The 19,523-nt window shown below is 32.5% G+C and overlaps 1 protein-coding gene and 1 long non-coding RNA gene across 3 annotated transcripts; one reads left to right on the top strand and one right to left on the bottom strand.

Moving 5' to 3' along the window:
* Positions 1–967: 967 nt before the first annotated feature.
* LOC127905378 (uncharacterized) lies at positions 968–1,780 on the top strand. The gene is made up of 3 exons (XR_008059336.1): positions 968–1,303; positions 1,384–1,539; positions 1,619–1,780. It is a non-coding gene; the product is annotated as an uncharacterized LOC127905378 (long non-coding RNA).
* A 1,312-nt stretch (positions 1,781–3,092) lies between these two features.
* Positions 3,093–12,660, bottom strand: LOC7489758 (U-box domain-containing protein 4). Of its 2 annotated transcripts, XM_024601527.2 has the most exons (7): positions 12,531–12,660; positions 11,641–11,790; positions 11,119–11,230; positions 7,820–8,100; positions 5,642–5,758; positions 3,458–5,527; positions 3,093–3,378 (listed from the first exon to the last, which is right to left on the bottom strand). In XM_024601527.2, exons 4-7 carry the CDS (start codon positions 8,093–8,095, stop codon positions 3,319–3,321), a joined length of 2,523 nt encoding a protein of 840 aa, XP_024457295.1. In that variant the 5' UTR covers positions 8,096–8,100; positions 11,119–11,230; positions 11,641–11,790; positions 12,531–12,660; the 3' UTR covers positions 3,093–3,318. The 2 variants fall into 2 exon arrangements, with proteins under 2 accessions (XP_024457295.1, XP_002306495.2); XM_002306459.4 differs by lacking the exon at positions 11,641–11,790 and having other exon boundaries at positions 12,531–12,658.
* Positions 12,661–19,523: the final 6,863 nt, after the last annotated feature.

Genomic DNA, 19,523 nt, shown 5'->3' with positions numbered 1-19,523 from the left:
AAAAAAACCTTTGTTAAAAGACAAAAAAGCCCCTTGACACTAGTTTTATTTTTTTTCCTTTTAAGGGTGTCCTAGTTCATTTTTTGGTTATTCCCCAAATTCATCTTTTTTCTTTCCAAAATAAAAAAAAATCAAAAATAAAATAAAGATTGGCATTTTAACAAAAGTAAGATGGGAAGATTTCACATGTAGAAAAAATCAAGCTACAATTTTTTATTAAATCAAGAGCCTAATTGTATTCTATTTTACCACAAAATAGAGAGACAATGCGAATTCAAGGTCAAGTTACATTATTATTGGATGAATCTGCATATAAATTAAGTCTAAGGACATAATTAGATTTCTAATAGGCCAATTTAATTTAATCATGGGCCAAATTAAAATTTAATTATGTTTAAAAATTAATTTGGGTCTAATTGAAGGATTTAATTAGGTGCAATGACTTAATTATACTTTAAATGGGTCAAATTAATTTTATTAGGGGCTTAATTGGTGAAAAATTAAGTTGGAAGCCCAATTTGGGCTTAATTAAGAAGATTGGAATTTTAGGAAACCAAATTTAATTTTTATCAAGTCAATTGATTAAAATTATTGGTAAAATTGCAAAAAAATCAAAGTTTTGAGGTCAATTAAAGGTTAAATTGAAGAAAGTCGTAACCAAAAACTATTTTGAAAAAGGTGTCGAAGTATGAGAACTCAATTGATTGAAATCAAGGGTGAAATTGCAAGAAAATCAAAGTTTTAGAGTCAATTAAGGGTTAAATTGAAGAAATTCATAACCAATAACTATTTTGCGAAAGGCGCCGAACTATGAGGACCCAATTAATTGAAATTAATAATGAAATTGAATAAAATTGAAAATTTAATAGTAAATTAAAAGTCCAATTACATAAATCTAAAATATTTTTATTCCACTCGTTATAAATAGGGTTGGATTTCATATCTTTAAGGATGAGAAAATCATGTTCAAAGTCGACAAAAAAACCTGTTCTCTCCCCGGTTTTTTTCTCCAGCATCTTCTCTCTCTCTCTCTCTCTCTCCCCCCGCCACTGCCACCACCTCTTACACCTGCCGAAGACAACCACCAATAGACCAGTTCCTCCCCCCAAGCACCATCGTGGTCTAACGACAGAAACCACCACTGCAGCCACCGCGAGCTTCCCTTCTCCTTTGCAAGCTTCTGCCTCTTCTGCTCCAACAACCAACCATAGCAGCCAGCTCCATTATCACTCGTCGGCGGCGTCTTCACCCACGGCTCCACCACCGGTCAACAACAGGGCCAACTAGCCTCTCCCCATGCCAGGTAAGCCTCCTCTCTTTTCCTCCTTCCTCTTTGTCCCCCCCAGCACCGTCGTAGTCCAACGACATAAACCACCACTGCAGCTACCACGAGCTTCCCCTCACCTTTGCAAGTTTCTGCCTCTTCTGCTCCAGCAACCAACCATATCAGCCAGCTCCACTATCACTCATCGACGGCGTCTCCACCCACGTCTTTACCACCGGTCAACAACAGGGTCAGCTGCCCTCTCCCCATACCAGGTAAGCCTCCTCTCTTTTCCTCCTTCCTCTTTGTCCCCCCAACACCGTCGTGGTCCAACGACATAAACCACCACTGCAGTTACCACGAGCTTCCCCTTTCCTTTGCAAGTTTCTGCCTCTTTTGCTCCAGCAACCAACCATAGCAGCCAGCTCCACTATCACTCGTCATCGGCGTCTCTCCACCTACGTCTCTACCACCGGTCAACAACAGGGCCAGCTGGCCTCTCCCCACACTAGGTAAGCCTCCTCCTCTCTTTTCCTCCCCCCCCCCCCCGGCAGGGGGAAATAATTAACCACCAAGAGATACTTTGGACTGTGTGTCGATCATATTTCAATTCGGAAAATGATAAGGTCCAACCTACTATAGAAAAGTTGGGGGTGTATCTCACCTTCTTCACTATTCATATGTACAGTGAAGTAGGTGAGCTTTTTTTTTTCTTTCTTCTCTCAATTTCTTCCTCTTTCATTTTCTTTGTCTTTTTTTTTAATTGTATCCTTCAAAATTTGTTTGATTTTGAATTTTTCTTCATAATTTGTTTATGTATGGTTTCTACGAGGTTATCGCGATCTCAGATAAATGTACCAACATTTTGTTTTTGCTCAATTTTGTGATTTTCTATTTGTTATTGTATAATTACGTAAAAAAATATTTTTAAAAGTTCTTAAACTAATTGGTATTCATGATCCAGATTGCAAGTTTTGTAAGTTAATTTAAGAAATCCAGGTCGAACCAAAATGTCGTAGACTTAATATTTTAAAAAATATATCATCTTAAATTTTTTTTAAGCCAAATCAAACTTTTTATTGGTTATCCAGGTTGCCTTTAGATTTAATAAGTAGACTATATTATATTGGGACAATCCCCACACAATTTAATTTTAAACTCGAATTAGATAAAAAATTAAATCTGAACATTTTTCTTAAGTTCAAGAAAAAATTAGTCCAACCCCAAAGTAGTGCATGTTCTTGTAAACTAGTGATAAACTAAATTTAATGCTCATAGCATTTAATATAATCATTTATTAATAGTATTTTTTTGTTCATTAAACTTTTGAATTGGTTTTTGGGAGTTTATATTATTGGTAACTCTTTTAGTTTAATTTTTTTTTCATGGTAGTTCAATTAATTATCACCTCATGGTTCCATAACACATGAATCCATCATAAAATACGTATAATTAACATGGGCAATTCATTGTCTATAAAATATGATTAATTCAAGCATATACATGCTCACCTGGACACTATTTTTAACCATAATAACGTGTCATTGTACTCATTGTCCTTGATGCAATTTGCTATTTAAACAGCAATAATGTCCATTCCAAATTGTTGGGAAATTTCCTGCCAGAGCCCATAATACTATCATGGGTTCTCAAAACTGGGTTGAAAAATGTCCAGATAGCGCCCATTTATGGGAGGAAATTTTGATGCAAAAACAATCTGGTGCTTCTACAAGAGTTTTCCAAACATAACACGCATAGGAACAAGACATAAACGAGGCAAATAAGTAAATAACATGGAACAGCATCCATCATCGCATTGCTCAGGCTCTCTCTGAATAGCCAATTCTATATTTTCTTTCCACGTTCACGTGTAAAAAAGCTTTTCACAAGATGCCTCATTCGCACCCTCCATAAATCAAATTTCTCTACAAATCATGAAAGAATCCAAGCAGAAAAACCTTCATATGCATTATTTGCCACATCAAATGTACACACATTATGTATATAACTTGAATCAAAACCTTCAATCACTTTGACAGGTTGTCTGTCTTGTATCAAGCCCTTCCAGCATTACCATGCCGTTGGTTTCTGAAAAAGCTAAGAAGGGCCTGTGCCTGCAAGCAACCAAAAACTCGTTATCCTAAACTTTCATGAAAAAAGAGAGAATATTGAAAAGCATCTTCAATCTCGTACCTTTTCTTTAGCCCTTGGAGTACCAGACTGAGACAAAGCCACTAATGGTGGGACAGCACCTTCTTGGAGCACCATGTGGCAAAACCTACTACTATTTGTGCAAAGCTGCAAGAGAGCAGCGGCTGCATTTTCCTTCCCTCTTGCAGAACCCAACTCGACAACCTCAACCAGGACAGGGATCCCACCCTCCTGACCAATAGCATTCCTTCCCTCTGGAATCGTGGCAAGATTTGCCAAAACAGCAACTGCCTTGTCAACCATCCCAGCTGCCGGGTCCATCAATTCCACAAGATGTTTAACAGCACCAGCTTGTACAATCCGGTCCTTGTTTTCATGAAATATTGACAAGTTAAACAAAGCTGTGGCTGCATCCTTCTTCCCCCTGGGTGTTCCATTGCCCAGTAAATCAACCAGCGGTACAATTGCCCCAGACCTTCCAATCCTGACCTTGTTATCCTCGATCACAGAGAGACTAAAGAGTGTGGCAGCTGAGTTCTCTTTAGCCTCAGGGCTTCCTGTTTCAAGGACATGAATCAGGGGTTCAATAGCATCTGCATTGCCAATCGCTGTTTTGTTGTTATCATTAATTGATAAGTTAAGAAGTGCTGTGACAGCATTTTCCTGAATTTTTATGTCTGTTGAGCGAAGCAAGTTGACCAGTAAGCTAATGGCCCCAAAATTTGCTATAACAATACGGTTATCCATGTTGTGTTTAGCAAGTAGCCTAAGTTTAGCTGTTGCATCTCTTTGAGTATCAACCAAAGTGCTCTTCAAGTCCTCGACCAGGTTCCGAACTTCTGTTTCAATGCCAGCAAGATCAGCTCTTGTTTCAATAGCTGAAGAAGAAACTATCCTTGGCACAAGCCTATCAGAAGGCCGGCGCCAGATTGTTTGGCTTCTAGACCGTGTATCAACCAAACGGGATGGGAACTCAGGTTCTCTGTGTGGGGTGTGCAAGGCAGAAGATGCCTGTGGCTCTGGCTTTACCTCCCCAGAAATATCACTGCTGTAGGATGTAAGATGGTTTGAGAACTCGGAAGATTCATTGGCATCTCCTGATGCTCCTTGAGGAAAAGCTGCATGACCAAGTGCACTGGAGGCCGATGCACTTCTATTATGGTTCTGAGATAGTAGACCATCAGCTCTAACAGCAGTTGAAACTTCCTTTCTAGATGGTGATGCAGAACAGTGGTGAACTGAATCCAAATTCCTCTCTTCTGAGTTACTGGACCTTTCTTCAGAACTCGTTAGTGATGATATTCTTGCAATATCCAAACCCTGGCCATTTCCAACTATAACTGACAAGGAACTCTCAGAAGTAGAATGTGAATGTAGTGGAGAACTTCCCTCTCGTTGGATTCCACTGGAAGAGATCATGTTCTGACCAGGTGAACCAGTAGCCTGATTTGACTCAGAAGATATTGGCTGGCTGCCCCTTGGATGAGAAAGAACATGCTCCCTGGATGTAATAGACTCTGCATGCACAAGAAGTGGTGATGGCTGATTGAAGCTCATGGACTTTATGGGATCAGGAAGCTTCACATTGTTTGACTCACACCAATTTGCAATTAATGCCTTCACAGTGTAATTAGTTATGAGATTAGTGTGAGCCAGAGTCTGCTGTGTCTTGGGACACACAGTGAGCCCAAGTTCAATCCAGTTTTTAATGAAAGCCCGCTCATAAGTTTGCCCTGATGCCACAATTACCGGATCTGTCATCAACTCAAGAGAGAGAGGACAACAAAAATCAGCAGGTATTGGGACTGGGCTATATGTCTGGGACTGCTTTATTAGAACAAGGCGTTCATGCATGCGGGTCACAAGGGTGATTATTTGATCAATAAACTCAGCTTCTGCAGTTTTCTCAGCTTGTTCAGCATTCTCCTTTAACTTCTCTAGGGCCACTGCTTCAATCAAAATCTCCTGATTGGACCTCAAACACAGGCTGTCAGAAATTTTCACCAGGATCTCTGAGCTGGGTCCAACACCCTCCTCCTGGTCACTTATAGCTTCTTTAATGATAGATGATGTTTGTACATACCCAGAAAGTTTAATTTTCTGTATGCAGTTCTGCAATCAGATATTAAATTGTTAGGCATCATAAAAGGGTATACATTATATCTTATTGAGATGTATGCTCTATCCATAAACTAAATGTTTATAACAAGATTTGAGGACAAATACCTCAAGAGATGATGAACTTAATTCATCTGGTAGTTGTTGATGGGAAGCCTTTAACAGCTGAAAACTATTCAGGCCCAGAGAACAAATTTTCGATGTTAATGATTCAATTTGCAGAACCTAGACGTCATGTACAAGACAAGATTAGCCAAACAAGCTTGTCCCTTTAAAATGGTTGCAAACATATAGCATTTATCTTTTTATTCCTATAGTAATTAGCTCTATCTGTTATTCAAAAGTGATGACGAACACAATGAAGAAAATAGTAAATAATGAAAATTAGATGAAGATGGGATAATTGCACTATTAGTACACCAACTTTACACCATTTTTCAATCAAGTACATTAACTTTGATTTCTTTCGTTTCAATAAACCAACATTTTCTAAAATTTCAATCAAGTACTTTCATCCACCTTCCATCATTTTTTTTCATTATTTAATGACATGTCATTTGCCCTTAAATCATTGTTGGTACTCTAACTTTCATTGTATATCAATCAAGTGCATGAACTTTAATCTTTTTCATTTTAATACACCAGAGTTGTTCATTGTTTCAATCAAGTACTTGTTTCAATCAAGTACTTTGATCAATTTTTTGTTTTTTAATGCGAGTATTTTTTTAAAAAAAAATACACTCTAAAATAAAATTATTTTGAATACATTGTTGATACAATTAAAATATTTATTTTCTTAATGTAGCACCTCTATTCCTTTTTGAATTAACTAAAGTATTTTTTTTATGTGATCTCTCTATCATGATTCCATTAACTTTCCATTTATATTGCAATCATATGATATCATTTTTTAAAATAATAAATATTTTATTTGTATATCAATAATTTATTTGTTAATTTTAAATAATAATAAAATAGTTTTTAGTCTTTATGTAGATGACATACTATTTATGAAAAGAGTTTTACTTTTTAAAATGATTTATCTTAATTTTTTTAAAAGCAACTATTTTAATTTAAAATATTTTCTTTTATTAAAATAATCTTATTTTAGAGGGTACTTTTACTAAAAGATCCACATTAAAAAATGAAAAATTGACTGAAGCACTTGGTGGGAACAATAAAAAATGTTTAGTGTATCAGAATAAAAAATATTGAAGTTCATGTGCTTTATTGAAATAAGATGAAAGTTGAGTTCTCATGGAGATTTAAGAGCAAATGACACACTATTTTATAACAGAAAAAATAACAGAAAGTGGACAGAAATAAATTATTGAAATTTTTGGAAAAAGTTGATGTACTGAAACAAAAAAAAAAATAAAGTTTATATACTCGATTAAGGAAAGATATAAGTTAGTGTGCTAAATAGCACAAATATCCCAAAGCAATGCATATATTTCAAGATTTCAACTCTTATTGTTCTAAAAATGGATAGGATAAATTAAATGCCTACATCCAATTTCAAGATGCAAAGATGAAAAAACATCAGCAAAAATGAAGATGAGGATAATGCAGCTACAACGACTCCTAAGCTTCAACTAATCAAATTCCATAGACAAATACTTCCAAGAATTTCACATTCATAGAAATCTCAAAACAAAGTGAAGCCTGTTCAACAACACTCCATCTACTACCAACATTCGCAATTATTGCATTTCAATCAAGAGAAAAAAAAATTGATTATAAATGAAATGACCATCACAGAATATTAATGAAGTGAACAAATTAACAAGACCAGAACCACCAACACTGAATCCACCACTGTTGCATCAACAACTTAGCATCTCGTTTTCAACAACCCATGCAAGAATTCCTATCACCACTACCACACTCCATCTTTGTTGTTCAAACAATCATGCTGCATTCCCACCTTTAGACACCATCAACAATGGAAAGTTGCTAATCACAACATAAATAAAGGGACTTAATATCCTTAGATAATGACATTTGCAAAAGTCAAACAGGAAATGATCATGAGGATGCTAAACCAAGGTCTGCTTTAACACCATCCTCAAAATCTACGAGTAGAATGAAAATGCCATCTATATTGGTAATCGCAATATAAATAAAGGGACTAAATATCCTTATGCATGCTAACGGCATTTACAAAAGTCAAAAAGAAATAATCATGAGGATGCTAAGCCAAGGTCTGCTTTGACACCATCCCGAAAATCTACAAGTAGAACAAACATGCCATCTATAATCACAAAAATATAGTTGAAAACTTACAAAATGAACTTTGCTTGACAATGGTTGCCAGTTCTCAAATATCTCCTTCAATTCATCAACAGATTGACCCAATTCTTGGAAATCCTTATTAAGCACTGCATCAGAAGGTACTTCAGAATTAACAATGGTATCAAGTATTGGCTTCAGCAGCTTTAGTATCTCTTCTGCCTTCTGGTAGTACTTCTGAACTGGATCTGAGCTAATTTTGTCATCTTTTGATATATGTAAAAATGCAGAGATGTTTTTCAGAAGCACTTCTAACAATGATATCTCCATCACACCTGCATCACCAGACAAAGGAAAGAACTATCAGCAAACTAGCAAATCGTTAAAGCAGTGATATTTTAGAGCTAAACACAGATTTAAATCTAACAAAAAGCATACATTGTGTTACATATGCGAAGGTTGAAATAAGCATCAATAGTTACTCTACATTCATTAAGTATCACACAGTAATTTAAAATTATTAGTTTGACACACTTGCCACTGCCATTGTGTGCTCAAAGGCACATATCACAAATATGGTGCTTGATAAAACTACAAGTTGTCATTATATGCCCCCCTCTTCAAATGTTCTGGAAATCCTCTCAACTGTAAAAACAGTTAATTCCTTGGAACATAACTCCATGAACATTATACTTCATGCCCCAGGATATAACAAGACATGAAGGTTTAGGAGATGAGGTGTCGGGTACTTTCTCTTCCAGGCTATAACAAGACATGAAGGTTTAGGAGATGAGGTGTACATGAAGGTTTAGGAGATGAGGTATCATCTACTTTCTCTTCCAGGCATGGAGCAGGTTATGACAAGTATGTTGTTAAACATGTTGAGCTAGAAAGGAGAGGCGTAGAGGTTGAGAAATTCTAGATTTTTCATGTAGGGAAACAAAAATAAAAGATGAAGCAAGACAGGATGGATGAAGCGTACCAATACAATGTCTCACAAAATAGAGGATGTGCCTAAAAGGCTAAGCCTCAGTTTGAACATTATGTCATAGGGACAAAGCAAAATACTGAAGTTCAACGGGATGTAATTTGATTCAACCATAGAAAAAGCATGGATTCTCAAAGTTAACTGATGCTTCACTCTCAATAGTGATCACAAATAAAAAAATCACTACATTACGAAGTCAATCCAAATTTCTTAAAATCTATTTAAGGAATTCAATGGAGGTAGAGACTGGACAAAATTCTTTAAGATGGAGCAAGGGATTTAAATCTTATGAATCCCATGGCATTGCACTCCCTTGCCTAGCAAAAACATAGCTAGATAATGGAAACAAGAAAACTTATCCAAACAAACCCACAAATAGAGCAGGAGAAAAAAATATACAACAATCAATGAATATGAATAAGCAACACAGGGATTGTATCAAAGAATAAAAACCAAATAGCATACCAAGCTAACAAAGATAGATGATGATGATGATGATGATGATGATGGTGATGGTGATGGTGATGGTGATGGTGATGGTGATGGTGATGCCGCCGCCATAAAGCAAGGGTTATAAGAGCTAATGTTTACAAAAGAGAGAATGTTTCGCATATTCATTTCGTCCACAATTCGAATGAATTTGCATTTCTACTCGTGAAATCGTAATCGTAGTTTTATTTTGCTTGTTTTCAATATATGTATTGATTCTTAAGTCTATATTCATAATTGGACTGCATTGCGAAAGCCTTTGACCTTGATTGATTGCGTTGAATTGAGTCTTTTGGTATATATAAAAAAGTGTCATGTATTCAACAAGAGAGAGGGAACGGAGGAGGATTCCAAAGCAAGAATGAAAAAAACTAGGCGTGGTGTAAGGGTTTTAGAAAGAAGTTGACAAGTATAGAAAATTATTCTATGACCTTCAAGCTTCGATGGAAAAGAAGGAACAATGCCGCAAGATTGTGTTTTTTCTTGGAATTAGCTTGTGTTCCATTCGGCCATGATGGGCTTTTGGCATGGGATAGTTTTAGCCAGCCTTGTGTTCCATTGTGTATGATGATGGGTTCAGTCCAATCTCTTTGAAGGTTCATGCAACCAAAGCAGGTCAGCCCATGCATGGGTCTACTTTTGGCAACCAAAGCAGGGTCTACTTTTGGCAACAAAGTAGGCTTGTTGGGAGCTTATATCAGGTCTGATTTGGGTTATATTAATGAGTATGGGTTTGGGCCACATGGAGTCCAAAGTTGGCTTGGACTAATTAAGGTGTTGGGATCCTTTTCTTACAAGGATCAGCAATAGGAAAATTTGTTCATTATCGTCCCTATTATTTAGGAGAATATTTAGCAACAAAGGAGGAAGTTTCCTAGTCATGCAAAGAAACCAAAGGGAGCTGTTAGATCTGAATCCTAGACTTGAAAAGATTATTTAATGCCAAAGATTTGATTCTCCTCGTCAAGGAAAGTGATGGGCGGCTACAAGAAGAATTAATTTCTAAGAATGTTTTCCATGTCTGAAGGAAAATCCTAGTCCTACAAGGAAAGAAGACGTCAACAATTAAATTCCTATTCAGATTGGATTTCCTAGCATCTAAAGGACTTTAAAAGTTGGCTTAGCAATCCTAAAGTATCTAGGAAGGTGGATCTCGGCCAAGAGTTATTTAAACTAAGAAATTAAGATATTTTATCTTGTTTTTCTTTCTATTATATACGGCATCAACAAGCTACCGTCTAGACCTGTTGTTTTCATTATTATTTCTATGTTTAAGCTTAATTAATACTTTGGTTTTCAACTATGCTTGTTTCTATCAACAAAGAACAAGGATGAATGAGAGTTGATGTGCTAGGACCATGGGAAGGAAATAAAAGAAAAAATGGAGGATAAGAAAGGGGGCTATGGATGTTTATCAAGAGCATGGTTCTTCCATTAGAGCCCTTGCCATGTTGGTTGAGGCACTGAAGCAAGATGGGAAATTTGTAGATTTCTAGATTTGCAGACGCTGTGGACTAATTTTAGTTTTACTTTTATATTTTAGTCTCTCCACCTAAGAATGAAAAAGAAATGTGTGTCTCTACAGATAGCCTATTACGCATTCCATATAAATGATGGTATATGTAATTAAGGACAAGTCAGCTTGGAGTTAACACGCATTCCATATCAATGATGGTATATGTAATTAATAACAAGTCAGCTTGGAGTTAACAGACATTGCATTTAAGATTGCATTGATGAAAATTCTGGTTGACATTTAATTGTGTTATATATTAAAGGATTGGGTCCTAGATAACAAAATTAAAAAGTTTTAGGCTTGTAATATAGTATCTCTTATTAATCATGATCAAAGAAACGAGAAAAGAAGTAACTGTACCTTATTTTCCACAAACTTGTCTCTTCAAATACCCAAAGAATCTCACATTATTTTGACATCCATGATGAACTCATGAAATTCTTCAGAATTGATGCTCTTAACTAGGGAACTCCTGTAACAACCAAATATTAAATTCTTAAGCCATCATCTAAAAACAATTCTAAGATTTAATTAAAGTTTGGACAAGAGATCGCACACACAAAGGCCAATACTTTTGTGAGCAAAATATGAAGAATATAAATTGATCCCTGCCCTTGAATTCAGGAAGGACGACTGATCTAGGGAAATGGTATAATCCAACTTGCGCCAAAAGACTGCTAGTTCCAGACTTGAGTGCAACTATTTTATACAAAATTATCAAAGAGTAGGACTTTCTAGGTTACTTCACAAGATCTTGATTCAGCAAGACCATAACTTTGTCATGTCCTTTCTGTCTATTATCAAATATCAGACTTTCTTGGTTACAAAGCTTCCAGGAATTCATAGATCTTTGTCATCAATGATGAAAAAAAGATTATTTACCTTCTCATTTCCAGTTTCAAACTTGTGTCTACCACAATCACCCTTTTTGATGGATCATATGAGTGTACAATATTTGGTTATTGATGAATATTCAAGACAAGATCTTTCATGCAGCTTCGAATATGCAAGGCAGTAGATATATTTTACCACCTATAACAACAAAGGAAATTTCTCAGCACTCATTGTTATTACTTCAAAATTTACTTCCGTCAAAAAAGTTCCAAATTAATCACTTGCATTCACCCACCTCCCCGGAACCCCAATCTCAAGTGAAATTTAAACGTGCTGTTTTACAAAACCCTAAAACAAAAATTCTTTGTAACTCAACTTAGATATGTGAGGCCAAGAAAGGACAAAAAATATAGTGCATGGTCATTTAATGGGAGAAAAGAAATGAAATTAATATAAAAACGAACGCTTATCAGAATACAGTTCACCAAATGGGGAAGAACTTAGACCCAATTGAATTAGAAAAGCGTAATGGCTAGAAATAAATCACAGTTGCTGCTTCAACAAGCATTATCTTTAAGCCCAGATTGAAGTTTTGCTAACACTAGTTAGTCAGAAATCATAATCACTCAAAAGTTTCCACAAATCACAGACCCAAACTTTCGACTCTGCTGCTTTAGCAAATCCTAAAACCGTTTCGAATTAAGATCGCATCAGAATTAATCATTTGAGCTTTCCATTTTCTTTTTTACAAAAAAAATTATAATACGGACGGTAGGCTTTGACAATCAAACCCTAAAAGTGGAAGAAAGAGAGCAAACATTGAGCAGCAACAGTTGGGATTATGCAAAGCAGAAACAAAAATAATTATATAAGAAATCCCTAAGAAGATAGATCATCAAATCAACAGAGAATAAATATTCAAGAGATTATATGTGTACCTGTCTGCGTTGAATGCAGCCCAGAAGACAGAGAATGAACAGAAAGAAACCACCGAATTATAATTTATAATAGAGAGAGTTTTTTTATTTCCCCTGGAATTCACTTTCTTCTTTTGGCAAGCTAGAAGTGTGTAGTGTGTATGGTAGTGTTTTTTTTTAAATATATTTTATTTGTTAAAATAAGTTTTTAATTTTTTTTTTTTTGCTATTAACATATTAAAAATATATTAATTTAATATTTTTAAAAAAATTAAACATATTTCTAAAACAAACATAAACACACAGACACGCAACAATTTAGTCTCAATATAATCATAACTTAATAATATCCCTTCACTTTTATTTTAGTTTATACATAATATTATTATTATTATTATTATTCTGACTTACGCACCCTCGTTAATTTTATAATGTTCTGCGGCCTCCAAAAACGTGGTTAAACCTAGCATTATTTATTTAAATTTGGATGGTTGTCAGTGTGGTAGCGGTTGCTTTTCAAATAACTTTTTGTACCTGAAATGCATGCCAATGATGTTTTTTTATTTTTAAAAAATTATTTTTGACACCAGCACATCAAAACGATCCAAAACCTACAAATCATATTAAATTTTAACAAAAAAAATTAAAATTTTTTTAGAAACACGGTTTGCACCGCATTCCCAAATATGTTCTTAATTCTTTTGTGGTTCAAAGTTCAAACCTCCTCTCTCTCTCTCTCTCTCTCTCTGTTAACTGTATATATTTGGAAGGAGTAATGTTATTTGTCTATTTATGCATCTATTTCTTACAATGAAAAAAATAATTTGTGTGAGGAGAGGGGTGGGTTATTGTCGTCATTTTCTGATAATATTACATATACCTTTGCTAAATTTATGAGTTATTTAGAATCCTCGTTTACTAAAATATTTTGACAAACTGATATTGGTGTTTGTTTATTAGGATTGACTTGAATGGGCGGTTCTTTCCTTTCCATTCATGACGTAACCGCCAAAGTGACAAGACTAGTCAATGGCCGACCGTTAATGGAGATTTTATTTATTTATGTCTATAATGTAATTTAACGCCAGATATTCTTTTGGAATAAACTTAAGAGACGAAACATATTCATTGAAAACATAAAAATATAAAAAATATTGACCAGCTTACTAAAATATTTTGACAAACTGAAAAGATGGTTGCAAGTTTTTTTTTAAGTTGATATCATGTATGTATGAAAATGTTAGTTTAATATGTCATGTAACCAATCGGTTGTTTACACGTGATATTATTTTTATATAAATAAATATTTATTATTAATTAAGGTTTAATTTATCTTTAATATTCTTATAATATTAGATTAACGAATCTAATATTTGATTTATGAATTTAGAGTAAGAATAAAATTTATGAAACAAAAATATTTTATAAAAAAATTATTATAAAAATTTCTATGTATTTTGTCATTGAAATTAAGTAAAAATACATGAAAAAAAGTGAATTGTTACCATTGATATCAGAGCTAATGGTTATAATTCAGGAGGCAACCTAAATATAGATAGTATGAGAAATGGAAAATGCGTGTTTCATGAAGGTGTGGTTATCGATGAAATCATAAATGAAGTAATATATGAAAATAGGGTTTACATAATAAGTGATTTGTGATTATTAACCAAATAAAAATATTATGAAATTATGTGTTACGGTAAATGCAATAAGCCGGAGGGTGACCAAGATAATAATGTCGTATAAGAGTTTTTGAATAAAAAAGGATAAAATTGTAATTGTAATGAATATTATTATATTAGCCATGAGAAATTGATCTGGGAACAACAAGGAATAAGAAGAAGAGCGCCCGACTTTGTTCTTAAATTTACACATGAATTTAAATTCGGAGGATAAAATTTTTATAAGGAGGGAAGAATATAAATCCTTGATAAAAATCCATAAAATTAATAATGAAAAATATTATGTTAAGTGAGTAAATCAATTATGTTCATGTGTTAACTTTAAAATAAAAACATGAAAATGGTGGGAAAATAAAAAACAAAGAAATACAAATAAAAACTAAATGGAAGAGATAAAAATAAAATAAAAGGGAAAGTGATGTTTCTAGGATGTAATTTAATGAAATTCGATATAGTAAGTTTAAACTCGTTATTAAAAATGAGTCAGAATATGGGAAATATAACCCAACGAATATAAAGGGTATAATATAGAACTGCAGCCTAAAAATTGATAGATTAGTGATAAATATAGAGAGTTTTTATAAATTAAAGGTGAAAATATTTAGAAAAGTATTTTATAATTTTCAAATGAATTGATGTATGGTTCTACACATGAATGACTTTGATTGTTAGTGTAAGCCTATGTGCCATCGCATAGTCTTTAACCTGGAAGGGAATGAAATTAGAGGAAAATCTGTGTCATAAATAGAGATGGAAATTACCAATGAATTATTTAAAAATATAGATGATTTAAGTAGTTAAAGCAATATAAAAAACTCGGATTTTTGGTGTAAAATTACCTAATGGCCAGCCTTAAGCTATCATGCATAACTCTCAATTCGATTGTTGGATTGGGCTAAAATTTTACAATAAGTCTCTTGACATATTTTTCTATTTTAGGTTAAATTTTCATGGCAATTGGAGTTCATAAAGGCCTTCTAAGAGTGCTAATTGTCAGAAAATACATGAAATAAAACATCGATTAAGAAATGATATTTTTGTAAATAATAATAAAAAAAAACAATCTCTCCTCTTTTTCCTATAAAAGAGAGGAAACCTTAGTTCTTCTTATTATTTTAAATTTATAGGTTGAGGAGTGTAAAAAGATGGGTTTCATCGGGAGAACACAATTGTTCTCTTTCTTTTAGAAGGTTGGTTGATGGTTTTAGAAAAAACAAGAGAGAGAGTCCACCATTAAAGAGAGAGAAATGACAATTGTTAAGGAGGAAAATGGATTGGAAGATAAGCTTGCAAGGAATCAAGAAATTGGATACAAATTTGAATGGTAAAGTGTTCTTCATTACTAATTTCATTGTTGATTTGAATTTGGACAATTTAAAATGAAATCCCTTACCTTTTCAAATTAAGGTTCTTGAAAAAAAATCAAGAAAAAAGCGTGTTTAATATAAAATTGTTAACTTGACATGAATTAAGTACTAGATAGAGTAAAAATTATGAAATTTATTGAAAGAAAAATATTGGGTAAAATCTATACCTAAGGTTGGCCATGAGAGGTATTAGGTGAAGATGAAAATTTTGTTTGAATTCCTTGTAAATTTGTGTTATTTTGATAAGTAAGTTTAAGTAACTCATGTGAAATGGAGGTTTAAGTAAAACGGGTGAATTTTCTTATTCCTTGTGTGTTATGGAATTTTTGGATGTAAGGATTTTGGGAAAGATATGGACTTGAAGCTTGTGTATCTTATGATGATAAATGGTAGGATAATGTAAAGGTTTTAGTAGTGGTATTTAAAGAAAAAAGTTATATATGTAAAATGCATGTTGGTAAGTTGTGTGTGGTGTAAAAAAAGTGTATATGTGAGATTTAGAAACTTGAATGTGTAGAGAAGAAATGTAATTGTGACATTTATAAATTTGAGTGTGTAGGTCTGTTTTGATGGCCTAAAAATATGTGATCAAAGGCTAGTGTTATAACCATAAATTTACACGTGTGAAGACTATTATGATAGCTAAAAAATGTTCGAACAAAGGCTGTTGTGACACCTATAAAAATTTGAGTGTGTAGGGCTTTTTGTACAAACATAGGCTGTTATGACAACCATAAACTTGCATGTATAGGGGTTGCTATAACAACAACAACCCAAAAGCATGTGAAAATGGGTTGTCGTGACAATTATAAATATGTGAGATTAGGGGTTGCATTGATAGCTCAAAAGTGTTTAAAATATGGGCTATTATGGCATCCATAAATGCGTGAAACTGGTAACTATCATAAAAATTATGAGTGGGTATAAGTGAAGACAGTTATGGTCGAAAGGCTACATGTATATATTAAAGTTATCGTGCTAAAAGTGAATGTTTATGAATAATGATATTAAGACCTAATATGTTGGAATAATGATTTGAAAAAAAAAAAGAATATGGAAAGATTGCAAGTCTTGTTAAAATTAGTGAAATTTATAGTTAAGAGGATTTAAGAAAGTAACCATGATTGATTGAATTGTTTTGGCATTTTATTTTAAATGTTAAGGTGTGAGGAAATTTATAAATAGGATTGAGTTAAATTAAATGGATAAGTTAAAGAAATTAAACTTCGAGTTAATGACTTTGTGAGAATTTGAATTTGTTATGTGAAAATATAAAAAATATATGTGGTTAATATTAATACATGGTATAAACTTCATGAAATAAGTTGTTGATATACTAATCAGGATACCTCTCATAGATGTTAGAAAGGGCATTCATAGCGGGAACTTTCGTGAAGGGATCTCATGGGACTAGAGTACTAAGTAGGTGCTCAACAACTTAAAACTAAAATATTATTTAAATTGTAATCATTATTTTCTTTAAATATATCTTGATTTTATTTGAAAATGTTAAATTATTGGAGAAATTAATTACCCTAGTTAATGAGACTAATGCCCTGGTTAATCAATTTAAGAGAAACAAATGATAGAAAATGATTTTATTGTGCCATAGTTTTCAAATAAGAGTAAAGCTTTTTCCGAAAAATTAAGATTCACTTTATAAATAATTATATGTAAAATTTATTTTTTTTATTTTTTCATACAATTGCATTAAAATAATCAAGACATTTTTTTTGTTTGCTTTTGAGGTATTAATAAGGTTTTTATATGAAATAATAAGCTTAAGATAAAGAAAGTATTATTTGTCAATAAATATGAATTGGTAATGAAAAAGGAGTCTTCTCCATATAAATAATATTTTCCTCATAAATTTATATCATTTCAATTCTTTTGAATTTCTACTTAAATGGCTTTGAATTTTTATTCAAAAAACTATTATATTGATGAAAAAGTCTGGATATTTGAAAAAAAAAAATAAAGAAATGTATAAATAAAAAGAAAGAGATTTGACTAAATAAATATATTCTTATTCTAAAATTTAAATAATTAAAATCCTTTCAATATTTTATTTTAATAGTCATAAATTAAATAAAAACAAATTTTCAAAAATCATTTTTGTATGTAAAAAAAAAACTAGGAGTGCTTAGTCTTTTGCTATACACCCAGACTTAATACTTTGTGGATTAGAACAATGTAATAGTCATTTTCTCTTTCAAAGAAAAATCATTGAATTGGCTAATATAGTTTTTTCCACAAGATTCATTAATCATTATCAGAATGATAGGGAATAAATTGGTTTTTTAATATTTTTAATCATAGTGTAATGAATAAATTACATGTAAAAGCATAAAAAATATTAAAGGGCTTCTTTGAATTTTTAAAACGCTAACTAATTTATCTTTAGAAGAAAAAAACATAACTAATGTCCAATGTTTTTTTTTGTATTTTTTTTTTTGGTTTTTTTATAATCAAGTTGACTATGGTTTGGAGTGTGCGACATCTACGCCAGTGTGTTAGATATACTAACACTCTTCAAGCGGCGCGTGCAACATCTTCTAGTTGCCAAACACTGACTTCCACGATGGCATTGGAAGCAACACACCAAGCTTTTCTAGGTGTTAGGCGTGTGTCGGTAGATGATTGACGATGTGGCTCTAATGAATTATTTTCTTCTCTTTTTTTTTCTCTCATCGTCTAAAGTTTCATGCCTATCCTCCCAAAAATTAAAGGTGTCCCATCAGTTTGTATTGCATCAATTTTGGACTTTATTTTTTTTTCTACTGCTATTTGTTTTGCTTTTAATGTTTTTTTTAATTTGATTTTTTTTTCAATTCCATCTTTTAGCATTTAATTTCATTTAGTTTTTTTATCCAATTAGGTCCTCATTTTTTTTATTTTCTTGATTTATTTAATTTTGAATTTTTTCCCTCATTACTTTATTTCATTTAGTTTTTATATCAGGTTTGGTCCTCGTTCTTTTGATTATTATTTATTTTAGTCTTTTTATCCTTTTTTATTGATTTTTTTTCCATTTCATCCCTTGATATTTGGATGATTAAGAATTTTACTTAATGATTTTTTCGTGTTAGGCTTCTACACGGGTCACGGGTTTCAAAAATTAGCCAAATTTAACTTTGGTTCTTTTTTAGGTTTTTTTTTTAAATTTGAGTTTTTTTTTTCAATTTCATCATTTGACAATAAGTTATTGGACCTTGAGCTTCATATTTTTTTTTTCTCTTTCCTTTCTATAAAATTATCTTAATCTCATGTCTCGGCGCAGGTTAGTCGAGTTAACTCGAGTTTTTTTGAACATATTTTTCAATTGTTTTTTTAGTTTTTTCTTTTATCATTTAGTTTGCTTGAAAATTAACCTCTATTGTTTTATTCAATTGCTTTTGTATGATGTTATATTGGTCTCACGACTAAACCATAAACTTGACATAGTGACTTGAGTTAGATTTTTTTTTAATCTTTTTTTTTTCATTTCATCCTTCTAATTTACTAGTAAATGAGTTTTATTTTTTTAATTTTTCTCTTTAAGGTTATCATATTCTTATTTTTTTGTTTTATTATCAAATACAATTATTATAAGCTTTTAAGAATATTTAAAAAATATATTTCCATACTATTGAAAAGTTTTTTTTTCTAATTAGTTATCATATTTTTATTGGTGTTAATTTTTTTAAAATATATTATTAAATTACCTAAATTTATTCAAATAAGTAACCCAATCTCGTAAACTCTATCATCGTTTAGAATATATATATATATATATATATATATATATATATATATATATATATATATATATATATATATATATTCTAGTTACTTCTGTTTATATTCCCATAGTTGTTGAATAATCAGGCACTCACCAACTTGAATCCTGCGCGCGCGCGCGTCCAATTCAATGCTAGAAAGGCGTGCTAACCCAAAATCCTCACGCTCTGAAAAAAGAAGAG

This window comes from Populus trichocarpa, chromosome 5 (assembly GCF_000002775.5).
Source record: "Populus trichocarpa isolate Nisqually-1 chromosome 5, P.trichocarpa_v4.1, whole genome shotgun sequence".
Classification (NCBI taxonomy): Eukaryota; Viridiplantae; Streptophyta; class Magnoliopsida; order Malpighiales; family Salicaceae; genus Populus; species Populus trichocarpa.
This window is presented reverse-complemented; position numbering and strand designations above follow the sequence as displayed.